At 43.2% G+C, this 23,497-nt stretch overlaps 1 protein-coding gene across 2 annotated transcripts; it reads left to right on the top strand.

The window, feature by feature from the left end:
• Positions 1 to 5,713: 5,713 nt before the first annotated feature.
• On the top strand, positions 5,714 to 23,166 carry elk4 (ETS transcription factor ELK4). 2 transcript variants are annotated; one of them, XR_011915221.1, is made up of 7 exons: positions 5,714 to 5,953; positions 9,955 to 10,169; positions 11,727 to 12,488; positions 12,701 to 12,940; positions 18,429 to 18,548; positions 18,637 to 21,445; positions 21,502 to 23,166. XR_011915221.1 is itself a non-coding variant. In XM_072382917.1 (6 exons), the coding sequence occupies exons 2-6, from the start codon at positions 9,963 to 9,965 to the stop codon at positions 18,733 to 18,735; spliced, it is 1,428 nt and encodes a 475-aa protein (XP_072239018.1). In that variant the 5' UTR covers positions 5,714 to 5,953; positions 9,955 to 9,962; the 3' UTR covers positions 18,736 to 23,166. The 2 variants fall into 2 exon arrangements, 1 of the variants encoding a protein (XP_072239018.1); XM_072382917.1 differs by having other exon boundaries at positions 18,637 to 23,166.
• Positions 23,167 to 23,497: the final 331 nt, after the last annotated feature.

Raw genomic sequence — 23,497 nt, 5'->3', positions numbered from 1 at the left:
GCCGACTCTGTAACGTATGAAGCAGACAGACGGGCAGACATGTTTATCCGTCTGAACTAGTGCTGTCTTTGTGTCTGAGCCTCCCCAGGCTGCTTCCACTGACCTACATCCAGACCTGTATTCCCTAATCATCATCCAGTTCTCTCTCTCAGCCATGCCTGAGAATCCGGTGGAACAGACAACCTGTGTGTGTGTGTGTACACACACACACACAAGCTTTTTGTTTAGTTTTGTTTTTGAATACCAGAAATGCTATTTTCCTATTTGCTCAAATAAAAAGCAAATTAAAAAATGAATTCTTTGTTAAGTTGTCATTTGAGGAATATTTCTTTAAAAAACTCGCCTGCCGACATCAGCAGCTGGAATAAAATTGTCTGTAATCTGTAACTCTTCCAAGCATATGAGCTGTGTGACCGTTCCAGAAGTGATGTGAATCGTTTTAACCTTCCTCTGCCTTCCACAGAACAGTGAAATCATCTTACTGTATTTCAATGAGACTTCTCAGTAAGAGAGGACCCAACATAATGCTTCACATCAGAAGTGGAAAGTATTTATTCCAACACTGTATTTAAGGCTGCGACGTCCCGTTGTGCTTGGTGGTGACCATGAGGACACACACCTGCATGGAGGAGATTCTCCACACAGTTGTGAAAAAGAAAGTAAACGCTATTTAAATTCAGTTACAGTTTTACATATCAAGAAATCATATTGTATAACAGCGGAAAAAGGCAAAAAAAAGTAAATTTACACCCGATGCACTACGCTGATATTTAAATTTTTCTACTTTCACAGAGGTTTGTGAACATTCTATGTTTGTTTCGCCGCAGCAAGTAAGCGTATAAAGCTGAAGAGAGTCTATCTAAAAATATGAAGGCTGCTTCTCCAAACACCTGCTCTATAATACCAGGGGCTTTTTCATTGAAATGACAGTGATCTGGGTCTCCTGCTGGGCTCAAAGACAGCAGGGATTACAGCAGCGAGTGGGCGTCTCTGGCTAGAAAAAAAGAAAAAGAATGCGGGCAGGTTACAATCCTGTAATTACTTTCATATTGGGATGTGACTGCTGCAGCACGGCGCAGAATCTCTTAGTTCTGCGCTCTACAGAGCAGAGAGGAAGCTGCAAGCATACCATTGTGGTATTTCTGGCTGGTGGTGCTTTCCAGTTGTGTTTGGCTGGCAGGTTGCACTCAGAGGAAACCGGGGAGCAGCTTCAAAGCAAAAACATCCCATCTTCCTCCTTTCCTGCACTGCTATTTCACGTTGTGCCTAACGCGAAACAGCTTCTCATCAGATTCTTGTTGTGTGGTTTTAATTATAAACCGTAGGCATGAAAAGACGCCTGAACAGAAGGACAGAAGGAGTGAGGGAGTTTCCTTTCAAAAATAAAATGAGGCCATGGGCGGCAATGTGACGAGAGCAGTTGACAACAGTCATGGCTTGAGGTTACTATAGGACACAGCTCTGTGCTGTCTTTTAAAGAGGAACAGTGCTGCCTTTAAAAAGCTGCAGATTTACTGTGATCGGTGACATCTCCCTCCTAAAGCTAAAGAGCTGAGAGCGAAGCATTCGGATCTATTTCAATGGATAGCTTAAAGCTATGTCTTCGTCTCCCTCTTTTATCTCTGCCTCTTTACTGAAAACTAAAACTGATTTGAGCAGGAATGTATCAGCGGTTTGAGAAAAACTTTAAGCATAACTCCATTTTTAAGTGTCGAGAATGAATCCTGTTTGGAGGGAATCCCTGAAAAACAACAACAAATCAACAACCATTATTTCACAGTTCCATCTCCTGGCACTAAGACTCAGAGACTGTGGTGGGCATGAATAACCTACTCTGTTGGTCCTTTTTGCAACTGATTTTTCCTTCTGACGTAAGGCTCTCTGTTGTTTAATAACTCAGCACATTTACATGACACCATAAAAACCAAAATAATCATTGAATCAGTATCATAAAACCAGACTTATGAAATACATGTAAACATGTTAGTAAAATCAAAGTAATTTAAAACCACACTAACAGGCAGACGATGGGATTGAAGATCGAATCCCTACTGCATGTATGCGCTAATTCACACTGACATGGGCCTTGGTAAATGCTCCAAAGTTCCATTTTTGTTTGTTAATTCTTTTTTAAATGTTAAACCATATGTGTCTATTGATAAACCTGAATTCCCCAACAAGCTCTCAAAGGTCCACTCTCATTCACATATTTTTCTGTTTCTTTTGTCAGACGGTTGAACGTGTCAGAAAGTCAGCCCATAAAGACTATGTGAAGCTGCTTAAAGCATTCTTAGTCACTCTGCTCTTAGAAAATCTTGATTTTATAACCACATCATTTGACACCATTCAAGTAACTTGAGGACGTCTCTGCAGTGATTTTGGCTCTAGTTTGAAGTGGCAGAATGTCAGAGCACTTTCGGACGTATTGTTGTTGATGACGCAATTCCCCTCCTTCACCTGTATTCTGGGACATGGATAGTGATCCATTTGACTGATAAAGTTGAGCCATAACAGTAGCTCAACTCAACTGTGCATGTAAACGTGCTGACAATGTTGTGTAGAGTGTGTGCTGTGTTGTCCGTTATGTTTAGCAGCTTAAAAATCAGCTCCAGGGGCTCCAGAGTAGAACAGAGCCAGCCTTCTTCATCGGTTTGATCGGTTTCTGTGAGTCACTGGCTCTGATGCTGCTGCCCCAACAAATGCTGCAAAGAAAACTCCCCATTCCACCACAGACTTTGAGAAGATATGCAACATCTTGCTGCAAAAGTTGAAGGAAGTCTGTCCCTTCTTGTAAACAGTCTCATTGTTGCATTTCCAGTCCAGTCTGTTGTCCAGGTGTACAAGCAGGTGTCTGTAGTGCTTCTCCACCTCTTTTTCAAAGATGGAAAAAGTGTTTGACATATTTACACTTCTCCTGAAATTCACAATCATCTCCAATGTTTTGTCTTTCCATGTGTCAAATTGAAGTACTGGAACTGGAGTGAAACACCGACAATTGGATTTGCAGACGAGTGCTCTTCCTTCTGAGCTGCAGCCAACTTACGGTTAGTACAGTTAATGGTTGGAGTAAATCCAGATGCACACTGGATTTACGCTGGATAAAGATTGAAAGTTATACTCAAACGGGTTATGGTGGCTTCATTCATTTTCACCAGTCAACAAGTCTTTATAAGGATATTCTTAAATCAACAGCTGCTACAGTGGTGGCTTCTATCGACTTGCAGAGGAGGCAGTTAATGGGAATCCATAACGAGCAGTTTTCTCCCTCAGCTACTGTAATGCAGGGATATAATCAGAGCCACCGCAGAAGTCGCACTTTAAAATTTGTGCTCATCAGTGTTGTGTAAAAACCTGTTTGTACTAAAGAACTTCTGAATTGGATGCACCAGATAAGAAAGTGTGCGAAAAGGCAATTACAAATAACATCCAGACGTGATTTCAGGGCATTGTACAGAGTGTGAAAATGACTTTGGATTGAAATGTGATGGGAACTGATGCATGACAGTTTGCCACTGCTGTGATGTGCTGCCACTCGGTGGTTAATTCAAAGACATACAAATGATATTTTCTTTTTCAAAAATGTGTTTATACTATTTACAAGGACTTCTGTGTTTATGAAATATGATTCCAGATTTGGTAGAAATCAAAGGAAAAAATGTTTGGAAACACCAAGTCACTAAAATCCTCAGTAACAACCACAGAAACAGACAGTGGCTATTCTGAGACAAAATTGTAGTCAACTGTTGATCATTGTTGTGACAGACTCAGCTCATAAAACATTTGGTTCCATTTTCAGCTCTTTGATTACTGACTCTGCCGTGGTCTATTTTATGTTTTTGAAGTTTAATTCAAGAATTTCAACGATCATCTAATACGCTCCCTGGTTAACATACTCACATTCTGCCGGTCAAATACCAATACAACAACTACGTGACAGTATAAATGTAAATCTTTATAGAAGCGATGCCCTGAGTGTAAGATTTCCACCAATTCTGATTCAACTTCTGTCGGACTCACCTGATCAGCGGCAGGATACGCTAGGCAGCCGCAGTGCATGTAGCAATGCGGAGCGACACAGACGTTGTTTGGTTGAGAAACTAGTAACATAGTAAATAATGGTATAATGCAGTAGTGACGTGTTGTAAAAAAAATCGACAATGCAGCGTTTGCTTAATAACTATGAATATGTTGATATTTGAGTTGCTGAAGCTTGCTTTCAGAGGCTGTTGGCTGCAAGCTATGTCCTTTAGAGAAGACCACAGGGATTCAGTTTAAAACCTGGAGCACTATTCCACTCCATGTACAACACATGGCTTGACTCAGAGTTTATTTAAATGTCTTAATCCTACTTAGGAGAAACCAACAAGAATATAACCGAACATCGATACCATCTGTGACGGGTGTGAGCCCGATGACGGCTGGAATAGGCTTCAGCAGATTTAAAAAATAAAATGGAATAAAAAAACATATTCTGTGCTGGTTGATTTATCTGGATGCTGTGCTGCTGGAATGATTTGTGCTTGTAACTCTGACATTTTGTTATGATGCATAACCATGGAAACGGGAAAGCTGCTTCCATCCTGGAGCAGTATACACCTGCAATAAGACCCCAAATCCAGATGAGTTGAAGAAGAGATGTCACTCAGGGATCTAGAGCATGAACAAGTAGTTCAAACTATTTCTTTCCTTGATCATCATGGGAAGTGTGAGGTCACCGGTGCATAAAATGGACAAGCTTGGAGCACTGACAAGGACACAGCAGGAATACCTGGAGGACAATATTATTTTATTCATTAAGACATGGCTGCAGGAACAACTCTAACACCTCTGTACTCAGCTTTAAGTCTATATGGGCAGACAGATGCAGAACTGTTGGCTGAGTTCCTGTCCATTTTGTCCACTGAGAGAGTCCACCAGTTGAACCTGTGAACACTGAGTGTGATGTCATCAGATAAGTTGTTGAGCTACAAAAACAACAACCCTCAAATAAGTTTATGCCAAAAACGTCTACCCCATCTCTCTGCTCTTTCTGCTTCAAGACAAATTTCTACATGGTTGTCAGCTTTTTTTTTTGTTATCTATCTATAACAATAGCATATATTCAATAATGCTGTGTACGGCAGCAAAAATTCTGAAGTTAATTTCTACACTACACTGATTACACATGGTTACTTCAATATGAAAAGGCAATATTCATAAAGTCCATCAAATTTTTTAAATTTATAAACTGTACTTTTGATTTACATAATATAAAGTTTTTATTCTTGCCTAATTTTCATGACTCAGATTAAACTAGAAAAGATTAAACACATGCCTCAAGTCGGTATTAGCGAAATAGGATATTACGCATTGCTATTTGCATTTGAACATAATATCCATATGTGAGGCAAAATAAAAACAAAACAATGCACGTACATAGCACGAGAGGATGTGATCTCAGCGTGAGTTTAATGATACATTTAGGTTATTTCTGAATCGTAGGATATTTTTTACTTAAACGAACAGCAAACGGTGCGAGTGAAACTGTTGAAATTCAGCCATAGAAGCTGCAGAACCAGAAAGTGTTTTTTCATTATGTTTTTATAGTAACCCTTATAAAACATATAACCTTCATGCATTTAATTGCCTTAATTTTGTCAACTCCAACCATTTCCCTCACAATTTCTATATACGAACACTAATCTGACAGAACACTCAGATGCACTTTGTGTGGACAGTTGGCGAAGTGGATTGTACATAGAACAGTGAATGCAGCATTAGTTCCTGGTCAAAGGATAGATCGGCAGTGGCAGCCAAATGCAGTTTAATGTATCTCATGTTCGGGTATTTGCTTGACAGTCTGTTTGAAACTTATTTCTTGAGACATGGAACCATAGCAAGCTTTACGGAAATGAAAAGGGAATATTTCGACGCGGCTCGACGACTCGGAAATTCAGCGGGCTCTGCGAGCGAGGTAACGTTAGCAGCCAGGCTAACTTCAAGCTAGCTAACAGCTAACTTACAGTTAGCAAAATACCACCACTACCTTTGATTTGTTTGTCACCTCGATCGAACACAGACTACGATAGTACCATATCAGCTTTACTTTGCGACTTTGAGTAACCGGAAAACAACCACTAACCCATAGTGGCTGTAACTAAACTATCGTAACGTTTCTCATCAACAAGTGGTCTTTTATCTTGCCCAGTGTGGGTGCTCTGCAGTCTGACAGGAGAAGCCAGTCACTCCTCTTCGAGCATTTATAGCGCGCGAATAACTCTCTTTCCTTCCTTCCTTTCTTCATTTTTTAAATGTCTGGTTGAATCTAGTTGACGTTATCTCCATATTCCATTGATAAGGTTTACTGCTAATGTCAGACATTACATAACGCCCGCTGGTGATCTTCTCCGGCAGCAGTTTTGACACTGTCCTATTTTTTTCCCCCGATATCGCCGGTTTTAACGTGACAGTATGGGACAGATTGTGTGTGTGTGTGCGCGCATGCTTGCGCGCGCGCGCGTGTGTGTTGGGGGGTTGGGGGTGGGGGGTTAGTGTGTCCATCCCAGCATGTCAGGATGAGTCAGGGCAGATTTATTCGTAGCCATAAGAAGCTTATGCACACACACCCACCCACACACCCACACACACACACACACACACACACACACACACTGACAGACACTGATAAGGAGAGAGCACAAGTCATATTCGGTCTGAAAGTGGACAAAAAACAATGATAGCACATGAAAAGCCAACAACATACCAGTCCTAAAATGATGATGAACCCCTCGATGCAGCTTGTGTCAACAGTGATCGTGACTTTCTCCGTGGCTCTTCAAGGCAGTGCGAGGGGTTTGGATGTGAAATCAGGAGTTTAACAGATAACAAACTGGTGCTTTTTGTAGAATGAACAGCAAGTATCAAAATAATAGAGGCCTTTGCAGAAGGATTTTTGTCCGTGGTTCCAATAACTAGTGAATCCACCCTTCAGCGGGCTCACACTGCTGGTGATTTCAGCTTCAGGTCTTGTGCTTTCCCATTCTTTCCTCAGATTGCATTTTGTTGCTTTCATCCAGCTTTAAGGTTTCTCTGAACTATGGACCGTGTTGACATTTGTTGTCGCGCTCCCTCTCCTCTCTCAAGTCGAGTTCACACTACTTCAAGCCGGATCTTCAAGCTGCAGACAAATGGCCTTCAACTGAGGCAAATCGGCGTTTCAGTTGGTGGTCATCGATCGCTGTGTGCGAACGTTTCAAAGATGAGAGATGAGAGACTCGCTGTAACAACCCAGTCCCTGACTCAATATCTAGCACTTTTGATGTTTTCACGCCATTGGCACACACGTCATTAAACTGAAGTCTTACCAGTTTTAGAGTGTTTAAAGTAAAGTCTGCAGTCTCGTAGATGATGATCGATGAAATTCATTACGACTCCTCATAGAACATGTATTCTACCACACAGCAGCATTTGTAGTTAGCTGATTCCAAAAAAGTACTCCAAAGCAAAACTGACGCATGTGACACTCACACACCACTCAAATACAGAGCCACAAACACACACACACAGTGCTGTACCACAATCAAGATGGCAACCAGGCAGGCAGGTTTTCATGTAGGCCTGTGTCTGACTGATATTGAAAATGAATGAACCAGATGATCAGTTTAGATCTGAAGATAAAGTGACTCCTAACTTACCTGCACATGAAGTCAAATGCTTTACTGTATGTTTTCAACATCCAGAACTTTTGTCTGTTATCTGATAATCTTCCTCTTTTTTTTACCTCTCCAGCTGTTTTCTCACATCTGTCTGCCTCATCTCCTCTGCTCTGTCCTCGCGGTCTCTTCTCCAGTCCTGTTTATCTGAGCAAATCTCTCATTTGTTTTAATGAACAAATACAAGCTATGAGTTTATCTCACGTGTACACAGACTTCACACCTACAGATGTGCCTTGTAGTTAGTTTGTTTACAACCTCTTCTGTTCTCTTTATACACTTTTAGGGAAATGTAGGGATTTCTTTTATGTTAGCTACTCTGTTTGCCTGAACTTTTATTTAGTTTATTTTCTTTGCTAACATTTCTACTCTTATGCTGGAACATAAACATTTCCCAATCTGAACTGCTCTGAGGGATGCTGCATCAGAGTATCCTCTCCGGGACAGATGTCGGTCTGTCCTGCAGCATCTTGGTGACATACGGTGAACTTCATCTAGTGACATGTCTGCAGGACTCTCCTGCGATATGAATTCTACATTTGCGGTATGTAGTTAAATTATGCACAATACTTCCAATCCCACGTTTAATTCCAGTCCTGCCTGTCAGTGAAAGGATTGATGTGGATGCTGAAAGAAGTGTTTACAATAACAGCATTTGAACAAAAGAAAGCGCTTCAGAGCTTTAATGTGGGATGAATGGCTTTGATGCCGTTAATGCCAGCTTCATGGTTTTTCCATCCAGGTGTACAAACCGATCTGGACCGTGCTAACACACAAGCAGTTCTTTTCATTTTAGCATTACGCTGAGCTGCGCCCAACCATGCAATTAACAGCTCAGTAGAGTTACGGTTCTGTCGTGTGGGTGGATCAGGGCAAATCTTCTCTCACAGTTCCAACAAACTTCCCATTTGTTCTACTTCCATTACCTTTGTCCAGCGTGGAATTTGCAACATCGTTTGAGTGGAAGGTCGCTCCAAGTAATCGGTGTGTGTGTGGTTCCGTCAAAGTTTGAGTGGTCATGTGAAGAGAGAGACATGTGAAGTTGTTTCACAGAGTTGAATTTTGGATAATTGGGTTTCTTTATGTGCTGTTATTCTTTAGCAAGTAGGAGCCCTGGATGATTATTTTCAATTTATTTTCCATTTGTCATAAAGCTTCTGTTTCTCACTCGTCCGTTGCTACGTTTGGATAATTTGTTAATATTTTATGACAAAACTATAACGAACTCCTCTAATACAACATGTTTTTTCAGGCGCAGCTCTAGCAGCAGTCGTTTCGAACAGCATTAAGGGTTTGCAATAAAGATGCGAGAGTAAAAGATGGTGTTTCCACAACAGAAAGCAGACTGAAGAGAGGTTTACTGTAGTCTGACTCGGCCTGTTGACCTAGGCCTGTCCAGACATTTACCCCCAGCACTTCCTGAATATTTCCCCAAGATTTTGAAGTCTTAAAAACCTTTTCCCTGTGTGAGGAGGAACCTCTTTTATGTTTCTGTGAGTCTACAGAGCTGTTTCACGCAGCTGAGGTGAAAACAGGACAAATAAAAAGTCGTCTCACTCTGACAGGTGGGAAGATGTCTGTCAGGAACATTTTGCATATGCCCCCACAGTCCTAAGAGGAAGCCCGATTAGCTAAAGTGAAACCACCTATGCAGGTGTACCACACGTGTCATTGGCCTTCCGTTGGAGCATAGAATGAACTCTGTCAGGTTAACAGGAAGTGCAAAACAAAAGCTCAGAGCAGGCCTTTCACCCTGGCTACAGTAAAGGGAAAGTATGGACTTTCCTCCTGGTTTCTTCTCCCTTTGCAGATGCTGGTCAGCCACTTAAAGGGTTACAGAGTTACACACATTGCTGAAGAAGCTGAAGATTGACTTTTTCCATTCTGTTTACCTGAGAGCATCACAGAGAGCTTCTTTAATCATGCCCACTGGAATTTGTCCAGCAGGTTGTGTGGAAACACAATCATCTTGAAATACGAGAGCCACATGAGGAGGTGATTGCAGCAGACGGTGGATCTGGTCCTGTAAAACAATCCATTATTTCTTGGATGTTTAAAAATAATTCACTCCAGATTTCTGTCAAAGCCTCTACATATCCAACAGACTTCCTGAATTTAGGGCTTTCTTTAGATTTTCATCTTTTCTTTAAAAGATAAAAGCTTTTATATCTCGTTTTTTTGCATGTGCTCCAGTTGTGTTCAGCTTTAGATCTCAAAAGACACACGTCTGCTGCCATTGATTCCCTCTGTGTTCTCTTTCCAGTGAGAGACATGGACAACTCTGTCACCCTGTGGCAGTTCCTTCTCCAGCTCCTGTTGGATTCCAGTAACGAGCAGCTCATATGCTGGACCAACGAGGAAGGAGAATTTAAACTGCTGCAAGCGGAGGAGGTGGCCCGGCTGTGGGGAGCCCGCAAGAACAAGCCGAACATGAACTACGACAAACTCAGCCGGGCACTCAGATACTACTACGACAAGGTAAACTGACACGATGGAGACGCAGCAGCAGGCTGTCGGTGGCTGAAAGTAGCTGCCGAAGACCACCACTTTGCTTACCATTTCTGTTTTTTGCTGGTTAAAGGTAACAGTTACTGTACTTTCAGTTTAATCATGCCAGCAGCCCGTTGTTCAACATTGTCGTTCCGTCAGGGTTCCTGAAACTCTGCTGCGAGCTGGAATTGGAGCTTTTTGTTTCTGCTTCCATTCGCTGTATCTGAGGGTTGTGAGATAAAAAGAATATGGAATCAGAGAACTGTCCTCGCAGATGTTTAGATGATGTGTTGTCCCAGATACAGTAAAAAGAATGATATTATTGTATGAAGTAATCATAGTAGGAGTGGACAATTAACTTTTAATTCCTAAGAATCTTTTGACTTTCGAAGCGTTACAATTGGTTTTCTGTCAGGTTATGTTAGCGCTGTGCCTGTTGGAAAGCTAATAAAGCCAATGAAAATAACACGGATGGTAACGGTCATTGTCTGCTGGAACATCAGCGCCGACAGCAACCCACCGGGGCGAGTCATAAGGAATCAAACTGGCCAGGAATGAGCATCGGGTTGGATTTTTCTGCTGATTAGAGCTCAGAGAAAACAGAATGACTGCACTTAGCTTTACGGTTGCTATCAGTAAGTGATAAATGATTAGCTCTTTTTCTGTTGTGTTTGTCTGGCTCTGTGGGGGAAGTTGCATACGTGTGGGTTTCTAATCATGAGACAAATATCCCCATCATTTCTCCCTCTGCTTAGAACAGGTTGTAAATCAGAGGGGGTTGAAGCTGTGCTCGATTCCTATAATAAAACCAATGAAATGTGTTTATATACAGCAGACATTTACTTTACTGCTCTGTGTCACAGTGAACAAGAAACGCACAACATTACAACAGCAACGTGTTCACCCATGTTGTTACTTATCAGACTCAAAAATTACACCATGAGTATTTGTCATTTTATTCCTCCGTGTTAGATTATCCAAACATATCAGTCTCCTGTTATACGTAGCCTTAAAAACCTTAAATGTGGTGGCCTATTATCTGTGAATTATTATCTGTGAGTTGCAACATGAGTGACTCCAAACTTAAGTCACCGAACCGTCTCCTATCTATGTGTGCGCCTTTAACTGAGATTCAAAGCAATCACAACTAACTTGCTCCTTCTAGTATCACCAATCTGCACAATGGTCAGTATTTTTTTTTTTAAATGTATTTTTCAGTGGAGAAGGACTTTAAACTCCTCTGCTCTGTGACAAATGGCAGAGAAGGGGAGTTGTGTATGTCGCCCACTCTGCTTGCGGTTTGGCAGAGGCACAGCCCGACCCTGTGGGCGTTTGGGGCAGAGCTGCTCTGGTATGTTTGGCTGCAGTGTTTTGTGGCTGCTAGTGTCGGAAGACTGAAAGGACACAACTGCTGTAGGCACAAGGTCCCTCTATGGTTTCACTTTTTTTAACTTGCTTTTTGGTCGCAGCATCAGACAAACTCTTGACTGCCCTCTCTGTGTGTTTCTGCCCACACAGTTAATGTTTCTTTTCTGTGTCTTATAGAACATCATAAAGAAGGTGAACGGTCAGAAGTTTGTCTATCGCTTTGTGTCCTACCCCGACATCCTGAAAGGAGATGTTTCCACCCGAACAGAGGGTGCAGATGTGGGCGCCGGGGGCATCACGCCTACATCAAAGAGGGCAGATGGCACTCTGCAGGAGGGTGAGTCCTCTGACAGAGCCAAGGTGGGGGGAAGTGCAGCAGCTGTGGGCGCCAGCACCAAGCAGTCAAACCGTAACGACTATATTCACTCTGGCCTGTACACCTCCTTTCACCTGAATTCGCTGCAAAATGGACGCCAGCTCTTCAAGTCCATCAAAATAGAGAATCCAGCAGAAAAGATGGCTGATAAGAGGGTTGTTCCTGCCACCACACAGAGCCAAGAGACAGTGTCTCAGCCGGCCACTCTGCCATCAGTTATCAAGTTTGGAAACTCCCCTCCAAAGTCAGCACCACCTCCTCAAGTTGCCATTGAGCCGACCCTGATACCAAGCCACCTGGATCCTCTCCAGGCTCCACCTCACAGGGCTGAGGACATCAGCACACACTCCTCCCTGCAGCCTCAGTCCGTCTACTCATTCGAACACACCCGCCCATCAGAGCCAGCCTTCAACATACCAGACCTGAACTCAGCCAGCACGTCGCCGAGCCTCATGGCCGACTCTTCTCAGGAGCTGGTGATCGACAGCGACATCGAGTTGAGATCCTCTCAGCCTGCAGACACTCAGGCCCTGGAGTCCACTGACACTCAGGCACAGGAGAAGGTCAGTACACATGCAAACATGCCTCACACATTACTAAAGACATGAAAAGTCAGGTAGCTCCATGTCCATCACATTGGACTTTAACACAGCCACAGCAGCTATGGATGGGAAATGTTCCCAACATGCATCCTACCTGAAAACACAAGATTACCCGTTGTATAAACTGGATATTTTGGAGTGAACTAAACAACTATACTGTTTGTGTCCATCAGGTGGACAGTGGCATTGCTCTCTCTGGAGATGAGACCAGTTTGGTGGACGCTGAAACCAGTTCGTCGTCGGTGAGCAGCTGCACCACAGTCAGCAACCAGAGCTCAGTAAAGACTCGAAAGCCGCCAAAAATCCTGCAGATCAGCCCACCCACCCTGCTCGTCACCACCTCCGACTTCTCCCCCATGAACATCTGCAGCCCTTCACTACCCACCGCCTCCCTCACACCAGCAATGCTACAGGTGAGAGCGCCGTCTGTTCATGTTCGGTTTTTAATACCGACAGTCAACATCTGGTGAGTCAGACTGATGTGCATCTAACTTCAGTCCACGTTTATGTTAGTCAGTCGGTCGTCTTCACTCACAGAGCCGGTTTAGGCAGGCTGTGTTTCAACTGATCTGTGTTCAGTATTTTCCAGTTTTTGGTGAGCAGAGGTCTTTAGATCATTGGCTTAGCTGTACATGATGTTTTAAAAACAAACTTAGTGATTTTTAAGAAAATCTGTATGTATGTGAATTATCTCTGTCTAAATTGTTATGGTTGCACTTTCTGTGGATGGAGTTTAGTCAGTTTTGGTGTCGAATGATCAGAAACGTGTGTGGAGGGGAGTGTGCGCAGACACCGCTGACACCATCTCAACATTTGTGCTTCTTGGCCGTGTTCTTTTGCATCTGTTCTTTCAGTCACAGCTCCTCCTACGCAACGTGGGGTGGACATGTTGGGGAGACAGTTGAAATCAGCATTCGATGATATTATGTAGCATCACTGTTGCTGTTCAGTTTTTCCTCCACAGCGCATTAAAATGAGCTGAACTATTTGACTTTCAGTATTCTGTAAACTGTTGCATATCTACGGGAGCAGAAATCAACTCAGTGCTCAATTTATTATGTGATTGATTAACTTGAAGTTGCCATTTATCAAGATGTAGTCTCCATTATAATTCAGCTGTTATAAGTGATTTACCAGTTAGTTTTAGGTTAATACTCGTGTATCGGTGCACAGGTCAGTGCTGCCTGCTACAGTTTAGGTAGTATCTGTAAAAGTTAGAATTATTTTAAATAAAGATAGATGAAGAGTGAACATGTTTAAATGGTTGACTGTTTTTAAGAAAATATCCGCAAATATGTAACGAAATGATGTCAAAAAGATTTGAAGCCAGAACTGACCCAGAAAAAGGTGCTGTGTTTCCTCATCTGACCAGCAGGTGGCAGCAGTGCTGCAGCAGTGTGGGACGGTCTCTCTTTGATTAGTTCTTTTGGGATGTTTAATTGGTCCTGGTGATGCTGTTAGCAGATTACATGAAATCGTGTATTTGCTTAGAATGTTGGAGTCTATTAGATCTGCTGCTTCAGACAGTATTGGTCGGGTCAGGCTTGGTCATGAGATCGGACTTCTTCTATGGTTTTCTCTCTTCTCTGCCTGTGATGGACTTTTGAGTTCAACGGCTCAGATGAATTCTAAATGATACTCAGGAATGTCTGCCCTAGTTACAGCCAAAATCTTTAAAGTAATCTGTAGTCTGCTGCTGCTTTTTGTTGAGTATTATTTCTCTTTACTCAGCAGTTGTATTCACAGGGTTTTTCATGGCTTAAAATGAGGTGGTGATGGTACATGGTACCTGATCGTGGGCTCACAGGTGCACATGTCCATCACATTGGACATGCCTTCAACTGCCTTCAACTGGCTCAAGCAAGTGTTTTACTAGCACTCTATTTTAGGAGTTGTAATTACGTGAATAAAAAAAAAGGACAAGTATTATTTCAAAGCATATTCATTAATTTTTTTTATGTGCTTTGTTTAACATTCAGTTCAGCTTAACCACCATTTACTTGCACAAGGAAAAGCCAGTGGCAGAACATTTGGGCCTCCTTGGTTTCATCCTGTAGAACCTCCTGATGCAGTCTTTATACTCAAAGACCTGCTGGTTTGGACCATCAATGGCCACCTTACAGCATACATCCAGGTGCCTCTCCATGTCCCAGCCCCCTCCACAACTTACAATTACAAGTAACGTTACTGTGAGCCCAATAAGGTCATATAAACATAAGCAGCAGCACTGCTCGCTCGCAGTCCTTCCAGACAGGCTGCTGAACATATCGATATGGAAATAGTCCGTGATAGTAGACGTGTGTGTTGTGTGCGTGCGTGTGTGTGTGTGTGTGTGTGTGTCTGACTGACTGAGAGAGCTACTTGCAAACCAGCAAGAAAGTGTCTTTGTGAACCACCATCATCAGTCCCAATTGAGCGCATCTTCCGTGAAGTCTGCAATTTATGAGAGCAAGAGAAGCCGTCTCACTGGAGATCACGCTGAACAACTCTGCTTTTTGCACCACAATCTGGTGGATTATATGCTGTAATTCCGTCATCCCATCAGTCGGACATGGGCCTCAAATTGTCGGAATGGCGACACTTAATTTTCTTTCAAACGTCTCGTCGTGCCAACACTTTGTTCCTTCTGTGGTCGGAATGGTGGTATGTTTTATTTTTTTAAACATCCCACCTGTCCGACCATTCTTTTAATAGCCTTTTTTTTTCCACAACCTCGCAAACCAACTTTGATAATCTATAATCAAAATCCCCAGAAATTTCAAATATCAAAATACAGATATTAATGTAAATCGGGCGAGTCGGAAACATGTTAGATTAAGCAGAAATACAGTGTCAGTGAGCTGTCACAGCAGCCAGCTGGGCCGGAGCTCTCCACAGAGCCCATGTTTTGCACGCTGGCATCATGTGCAACATTAATAATTACAATTACAGACGTCAATGACAGCTCACCTGTGTCGGACATCCCGGTGCTGCAAATAAAACCAATTTAATGTATTAGTCTACCCAAAACGTATTATTATTATTATTATTATATTAGTTTATTAGTTTTTAATCAATAAGTGAACAGTGTTTGTCCCTCCTTTTTGTGTAATAAACTATTTGAATATCATTAATTTGATTTTGGAGTGCGTTTTGAAAATTACCACCGACTCATGACACTGTCAGGATCTGACGGTATCCGACACACCTCCATGACAGCTGTTACACGCACACACACCATTTATAGTGAATAGTAACAACACAGCCCTTATGGATGGATCCTCTTTTATTTTTATTTTTAAAATCCGAAATGAGCCCACATCCTCCTGATCCTCCCCTCTGACTGTAGATTTTAGCCTTAAATTATCTTTCAGTATCAATTTGATATCATGCAAACATCACAAGCTTTGAAGAATAACAGGCAGAGAGAGAGGGGGGGGGGCTTTAAGCTTTTAAAGACTGTATCACATCTGTACACATGTCTTAAAACATGTAAAATGCATAAACAGAAAGAAGGGACTGTTATCTGTTGAGTAACGCACATTTCCTTATATGGAAAGCCTTGCTGGGACTTTTGCATGGCGGGACGTCGGAATGGCGGTTGCCAGCCAATCTGGTGCTGCTCAGTTGGGACTAATCATTGATTTGAGACTCGCATTTCTGTGCACATTTTATTTAACTTTGTTGTATTTACTTCATAAAACTTCAGGAAGCTGTTTATTTATTTATTTAAATTTCCAGTTAACTTTATAAGACATGCTGCTAAGTCTTGGAGCTCCCTGCAGAAAAAAAGCCTTTAACATGTTCTGTTATCTGAAAATCTGTTTAACAAACATATGCTTAAATGAATTTAAGTGTTGGAGTTTGTATTAACCAAAATTTCAGATGTCAGCCTCCTTCACTACTAATAATCGGTATCGGCCCTGAAAAAAACACATCGGTCTATCTCTAGTGACAAGAATTCAAATCAACAGTCAGACGACGACAACAATTTAACAGTAATACTTTAATCTCCTGTCAAAATCACCAGTTTCACAGATATAAATGAACAGTTTTTCCTTGTATAATACTAGATAAATAAGGATCTCACTGAATTCGGTGGAAGCTGCACCTCACTCGTGAAGTTCGCCATCATCCCGTTGATTTACCGCGCTGCACCAGCCTATTTTTAACCTTAGATATGCCGCCCCAGCGCCCCCTTTGGGCCGACTGTCACTGAACTGGACGTGTTTGGATGTAAAAGAAACGATACTAACCCTTTTTTTGTCGATCTGCAAACGTGAAAGCGTCCTCTTCTTTCATCTCTCTGGATGTGGCGGTAAAAGACTACTGCTGGTTGCGTGCGACTGCAGTTACATATGAATGAAATGACAAATGGTGAAATTATCGATTGAAAACCAGCTGTGAGCTGGTAAGGAATTTGCCGGTGGCGGCCGCCACCAAATTCTCTGTATGCAGGAAAAACGCTGTATTTAGCATCACTCTGGCTTGTTTTTGACCAGCACAGCTCACACATGCAGGCGCATGCCTGAAAAACAACTCTCACGGCCTCAGCACAGCACGCCTCTCCAACTTCTCCCTCGTGCAGTGAGTGGGGATCTGTGAACATGCTAATGAGCTCCACCCGTGTCTCTGTCTCCTCCACAGTCTTCTCCACCTCTGCCAAACTCTCTGCTATTTCAAAGCAACAGGAGCGACGTAAAGATCAGGGCCGTTAACTCTCACTGTGTGAGAGCGGTACAGCCGCTCAGGTCTATCTGACTCATTGCTCAGAAAGCGGCTGTTTGAGAAGTCTGCCTCCCAGGAAAAGCCTGTTGGCGTTTTGGCCCTCATGCCTCAGACACGGTGTGTTTTTACAGGGAAACAGCAGACGGGACATGGAAATGCAGCCGTTTGGCCGGCTGCTGCTGGTGTTGTTGCCGTTTTTTCACCCAGCGGCGTGAATTGTCAACGAGAGAGAAACGGAAAGAAAAATAAACCTACCGACGTGCCCACTCACACACTTTTTTTCTCCTTGCACTCGGTGTCTGTCAGATAATTAGCTGGAACACTGTCTGACTTTAGAATTAGTTTAGTTTAACTGTGTAGCTCAAAAAGGAACACTGCAGATTCTCTGGGGATTTTGATGGGAATCCACCTCTGCCGTACTTTAACACACCAAGGCTTACGGGTCTGATTTCATGTCAGGGACATGCAACAGCCAGAGGGAAACGCACCACCTCACTTCTCCACCTTGCTTCTCTAAGCTTCTCCTAAAACTTTCCAGAGACCCACCCTGCTAATTGGTGGGTTCTGGTTCCTCTGAATAGTCTACGTAGAGCATTAGGGCAGTCTGAGCTCACCTTTCTGAGGGTGGTGCTGAGTGTTGGTGGCTGACTTCGCCTGTAATGCTTCTTGTAACGCATAAAAAAAAAAGCTGAGAAAGCTCGAATTGCATTTTGAACTCAGATTTCTCATTTTGCAGAGACGAAAAATCTAATTAATGTCATTGATTAGATTTAACACCCAGCCTTTGCCCCTTCATTCAGTACTTTAGTGCTTTGACATTTAATCAGTGTTTTCGTCTGGGGCAGATTAGAGACGACTGCAGCAGTCTTTCACGTCGTAGTTTATTGAGTTAAAAAACAAATAAAACTCTGATATGACATGATACGTCTTTCCTGAAGAAACGTTTGAACACTCTTTGCTTTAAAAGACGCGTTCCCATCCTGGAGAATGACCTCGGCATCGCCAAACCTCCTCGATTCAATCACTTCTTTCCTTCTGGGGAAAATTAAATTGCAACAAAAACAACACTTTTCTTGATTTAGGTGTGTGTGTTAGAAAGGCCGAATGTTGAGCTGTTGAACAGTTGTTTTGTGTCATATATGTAAATGAAGCGTGGTTTGGTTTGTGTCGCTCCTCATTTGTTCTCCTCCTCAGACTCCCACCCTGCTGCTGACTCCCAGCCCTCTGCTGTCCAACATCCACTTCTGGAGCACGCTCAGTCCTGTCGCTCCGCTCAGCCCAGCCACACGACGCCAGGGGGGCCACCTGTTCCAGGTTGGTGCACAAGAGCATGTTTCTGCTCTGCTCTTTGTCCTCTATGTTGATGGAAAGCCTTCTCATTCTCCTTCATGTTCTGTTGCAGTTCCCCTCAGTCCTCACCCCTCAGTTCCAGATCCCTGTGCACAGCCTGGATGGGACCAACACACCTGGTCCAATTTCACCAGACCCTCAGAAGACATAGGGTGCCCCCCCCTACACACAGAGACACACACACACACACACACACACACACACGCACACACACACACACACAGCATCACTGCATCTGGACACGGACATCCAGACCCACCACCCCCACCCCCACTCCTGCTCCGTCTGCACCCACATCCAGGACAGTGACGTGGGAGCCCAGTCTTTGCTCCTCCTCATCAATCTGGTGCTTTTATAGGTCGCTGCCACAGAGTTCACACAGCATTCAAGTGTGTGGAGGGAGAGTGTGGACACGCGTTGGCGGGCCGTGTTCGATGGACGAGGGCGACATGTTCAGTTTGTCTCACCCTCAGGAAGCTTTTCTGTTCTCGTACACGCTGACGCCATCATCACCTTCATCCTCACGCACCGACACACTCATCTCGTCTGGCTTATTTTGGAACGTTCAGCCACAGCAATTCAGAGGAGGGAAGGATTTCCATGGTAACAGTGTGTGGACTGAATCTTCAGCCGCCACAGTCTGCTTCGCACTTGGATACGCTGAGCGTTGTCTCTTGCTTTTGAAGAACTCCCTCCTCCAGCTCCTGACCCGTTTTGCCCTCCGACACCGCCGTTTGTGTTTCTTCTTGTGATCCGTCTTTAGCCATTCCCAGGGAATGCTTTTACCCAATAACTGGCATGTTATGTGCAGCTGTTTTACTTGTTAACCAGAACTTAAATGTCAAGCCTTGCCTCAGCTGCTCTGAAATGCTGGCCATATCCAACAGGACCTTTACCTTATCTGTCTTATAGTGAGATGTGGCCATAACCGGAGCTGAACCTCCAATCATGCGTTAGTTGCAATGAAAACTATATAAACAGTAGAATAGCCCTTAAAGCCATCGTGCCCTGCTCTGCCTCCAGTTGGCCATTTTTCACGTGGGAATGAAAGAAAACAAAGCCATAAACCTTTACTGTGCATCAACACTGCAAGCAACGGCACAAATCCTCATTGTCGCTGCCCTCATGTTGCTTTTTGTATCTTAACTCCTGCATCGGTGTTTGCCAAGGGAACAGTTTGACAATAGGAGAAGGGTGCTTGTTCACTTTATTGCCGTAAGATGAGAAGTTTGAAAGGGAACAAACGCTTCCTTCACTTCAGAGCAAGGTGAAAAGCAACATTACCCATGAGTCATTGCGGCTCGCTTTGGTTCCAAACCAAATGGGAAAATATAGAGCGTGCGTGAGACGTTCCACATTTATGATCAGTGATTAATGCAATTAAAGATGTTGAGTTACTTTAAAACATTAATGCTCAAGAACAAAAAACTTTCTTAATGTCTTCAGGAAGACAGACTGCTACCGGAATCACAGATTAGCTTGTTGGCAGGCTAAGCTAACACTTGTTGGCTAGCTGTGTAACGTTAGCCAAAATGACTACAGCAACAGTTAAGAGTAACTCAGATGTTTGGATTATCAGGAGAGGGCATGAAGGGAGTCGACCGGGCAGCCACAGCTTTGTGTGGACTCACAGCTTGGAACTTATTTGAACAAGTATTTAGTATTTCTGCCTCTGTGAGTTCCTCCAAATTAGTAGCACACTTAGCATCTGTTTGCTTTGTAATATATAAATTAGCTTAGATAAGAAAAAGGACATTCAATATGTCATAAGGATGTCATTAACCTGCACAAACATGGTCATGGCTGTCAAACACGCAAGTCATTTATCCTGTTGCATCTTTTAGGTTAAAATCTAAATGCAAGCAAAAGCTAAAACTGTGAGTTTATCATTGTGTTAATTAGGTCATGTTTGACTTTGAGTGGGTCTAATACAATGCATCTGACTCCATTACCACATACTCAGGTTACTAGAATTACAGTCGGTAACTAACGTTTCCTCCTGTGGAGAACCATAACCGCTACGATGATGGGAAGAGATGATGTTGCGCTGCGTCCTGCAGACTTTGGAGAAGCTCAGTCTCTGATGACGGTGACTTTCTGAGAGAAAGCGCTGAGCATCAGACTGTAGGTGGTGGGGCTCCCTCCTCCTGTTTCCAGTCTAACCAGCTGAAAGCTGCAAACTCACCGCACGGCTGTGACAGAGCTTTCGTTTTAAGAAGGAAAATAAAAGCATCTGCGGATGAAACTAGAGAAAAAAAGGGACCCTGTAGATCTGAGCCGAGGCCTCTGAGGACTCGTTGCTTGCAGTGTCCGAGCACGTCGTTAAACTCACATTTAACCACAAAAGACAGGACTCGTATCAGTTGAGCCTCAATGTTTGAATTGCCTAAGCCATCTGAAGTACAATGATAGGCCAAAACATTATGACCTCCACCCGTCCATTTTTACTGCTTATTAAGGTCTGGATCATGGTGGAAACAGTCTAAGCAGATGTCCCCTTTTTCCTCTCCCTGGATGTCACGGTTTCCCTGAGTCAGCCGAGAGACATAATCTGTAGTCCCGAGTGAGTTCTTCTCGTTAGGACATGTCCAAAATGCCTCCCCTGACAGGAGTATGGGAGGCATCCTCACCAGATGAACCTCAACTTGCTCCTTTTGATGCAGAAAAGCAGCGATTCTACTCTGAGCTCCTCATCCTGTCCCGACGGGTGAGCCAGTCTCATACTTGGGGTCGCTTACCTGCCTGTGCTGCCGAACCTTTGCCGGAACACATCAGAACAAGATTAGACCCCTGAAAGTTCACTGTGGTATCCGGCGCCTGGACACCAGTCTCATGGTTTCATGGCAGTGCCATCATTAGGTGTGTGTAACAGTTCGGTCTGACACAGCCCAGACCTGCACCTACACCACGGTTACAGAAATAATCTGCTGCATTCATCCCCACGCCTCATGATGTTTTGGCCTGTCTGCACAGCTCCACCATTAATCCTGAGGTTTCCTGAAACCTTCTGGAACATTTAAGCACCTTCCTTTGCCCCTCAGAGCCCTCGCAGATGATCAGCCACATGAGGTTCACCGCTTTGTAACTCGAGTTTAAAGCCATAAGTCTGAGACACAGACTCAACAGGCACATCCCACCTTTCTATGCTATTTGACACGGATATTGTACATCACACTTGTTTACACTATACTCGGATAGAATACACTGAAGTGTGTTTGTTTAGCCAAAGTGTCACCTTCTAACCCAGGGATGCATGAATCGGTGAATCTCGTACCCGACCCCCGGCCCCCTCAGTCTACAGCCGCTCACAGTTATAAACGGTGCCTTACCACAGCCAAGCCCAAGTTTCTGTGCCCAAAGTGGGCCGAGTCCCATCAGCGGCGGGCGGATCCATGCTCCCGTTTGCTTTTAAACGCCATATCTCTGTGTAGACCAAACCCTTTGCAGGGATGTTTTTGTTCTCAATGCATTACTGTACATACACACAGCGACATGGGTCGATGCCCTCAGCCTGGGAACCTCTACCAGGCCCTGTTTTTAAAACCGGCAGCCGTGTCTCCGTTCGACCCGCCTCGGCTAAATGTTGCTGTAACAAATCCGCTCAGAAAGTATCTACATCTATATATAAAGGAAAACCTGTTTAGCTTCTTTGTGTAATCTCCTTTTATTTACCTGTGCTGGCAATAGAATCTTAAGATTAATTTTCTATTTTTGTAATAGTTATAGGTGTCTGCTATTCGAGGTTCTCTGACTTAATGCTTTCTTTGTGCATGTTTTTCCTTTTGTGAACCTTTTTGGGGCGGCGGCCCGAGAAGTGACGTTGGCTGTTTTTTAAAGGAATCGAAGCCTTATTGGGAGAGATCTAAATCTAATGTTTTATATGTAGAGTGTTTTGATATAGTGTTGATATTGTTAAAGCAGATGTTGTGATGAAACGTTTGCACTTAAATCTTTGGGGGTTTCCTGTTGTATTGGATTCTGTCACTTTTCGATGACTCAGATTTCCTCTGATCGACTGCCGTTTGCTTACCGAGAAATGTATATTTTCCCAAAGGGAGGACACAATTATGCACTTGTATTTTATACAGCAAAACAGAGTTGAATCTAATCTTTTATGAAAGAATTTTCAATAACTTGTAATTAGGCACGACCACACGATATTTATTTATTAGAATTTCTACTACCCATTAGGATAGGGAGCTTAGAGCATTTTTACTATAAATTTATTAGTAAAAAAAAAAACATAAAATAGCAGAATAAAGACCCAAAAGGCCATTCAAGAGTATCCTCCATGAGTCGTGTTGGACTCGTCATTTACCCGTTTATTCATATGTATCATCTGATGTTTTTTCCCTTAACTTTTCCTTAAATTGTAAAAATCTTGTTTGTTTGTTTTTTTTTTTTAAAAAGGATACTGTTCTTGCTTTGTTCTGTCTCTGCGTTTGATGCTTTTTCAAATGTTTACAAAGCTGCTTTGTCTTAAGTGGCATATTGATGTGCAAGAGGCGTAGAGGAAGTGTTTAGAACAGGAACGTCAAGTGAGACCAATAATAATAAAAAAAGACAAAAGTCTCCTAACTGACCCAGTTTTACTGTGTGTGCCTCTCCATTCCCTCAGGAGCCAAGTCACATTTGTACCAGGGAGGCAATGCTCAGTGATTAAAACGTTTAATCCAGAGGGAGAGATAACGGTGCCAAAATAAAATGAGATCACAGATCATCCACTGAGCTGCCACTCGGTCATCAGGCCTGCAGGGAGGTCATCTCCTCCTGCTGTATCCTCTGATCTCAGAGCTGGATAATAAAAACCTCCGTTCTTTTCAGAGAGCTTTAGCATTTCCCTTCTTCTCAGGTGTTAGCCTCACAAAAATATCTTAGCACAGAGGAAGTCAAACCGATCCTCCACATTTACG

This window comes from Leuresthes tenuis, unplaced genomic scaffold (genome assembly GCF_036924035.1).
Source record: "Leuresthes tenuis unplaced genomic scaffold, fLeuTen1.0.hap1 SCAF_3, whole genome shotgun sequence".
Lineage (NCBI taxonomy): Eukaryota > Metazoa > Chordata > Actinopteri > Atheriniformes > Atherinopsidae > Leuresthes > Leuresthes tenuis.
Note: the sequence above shows the minus strand (reverse complement) of the source record. Positions and strands in the feature narration are given on the sequence as shown.

What these genes read in the sequence shown, in the direction of transcription:
- elk4 (XM_072382917.1), top strand. Translation starts at nt 9,963, where the DNA reads ATGGACAACTCTGTCACCCTGTGGCAGTTCCTTCTCCAGCTCCTGTTG. An exon ending in ACACTCAGGCACAGGAGAAG is followed by an intron (nt 12,489 to 12,700) that starts GTCAGTACACAT and finishes TGTGTCCATCAG; the next exon opens with GTGGACAGTGGCATTGCTCT. An exon ending in AGGGGGGCCACCTGTTCCAG is followed by an intron (nt 18,549 to 18,636) that starts GTTGGTGCACAA and finishes GTTCTGTTGCAG; the next exon opens with TTCCCCTCAGTCCTCACCCC.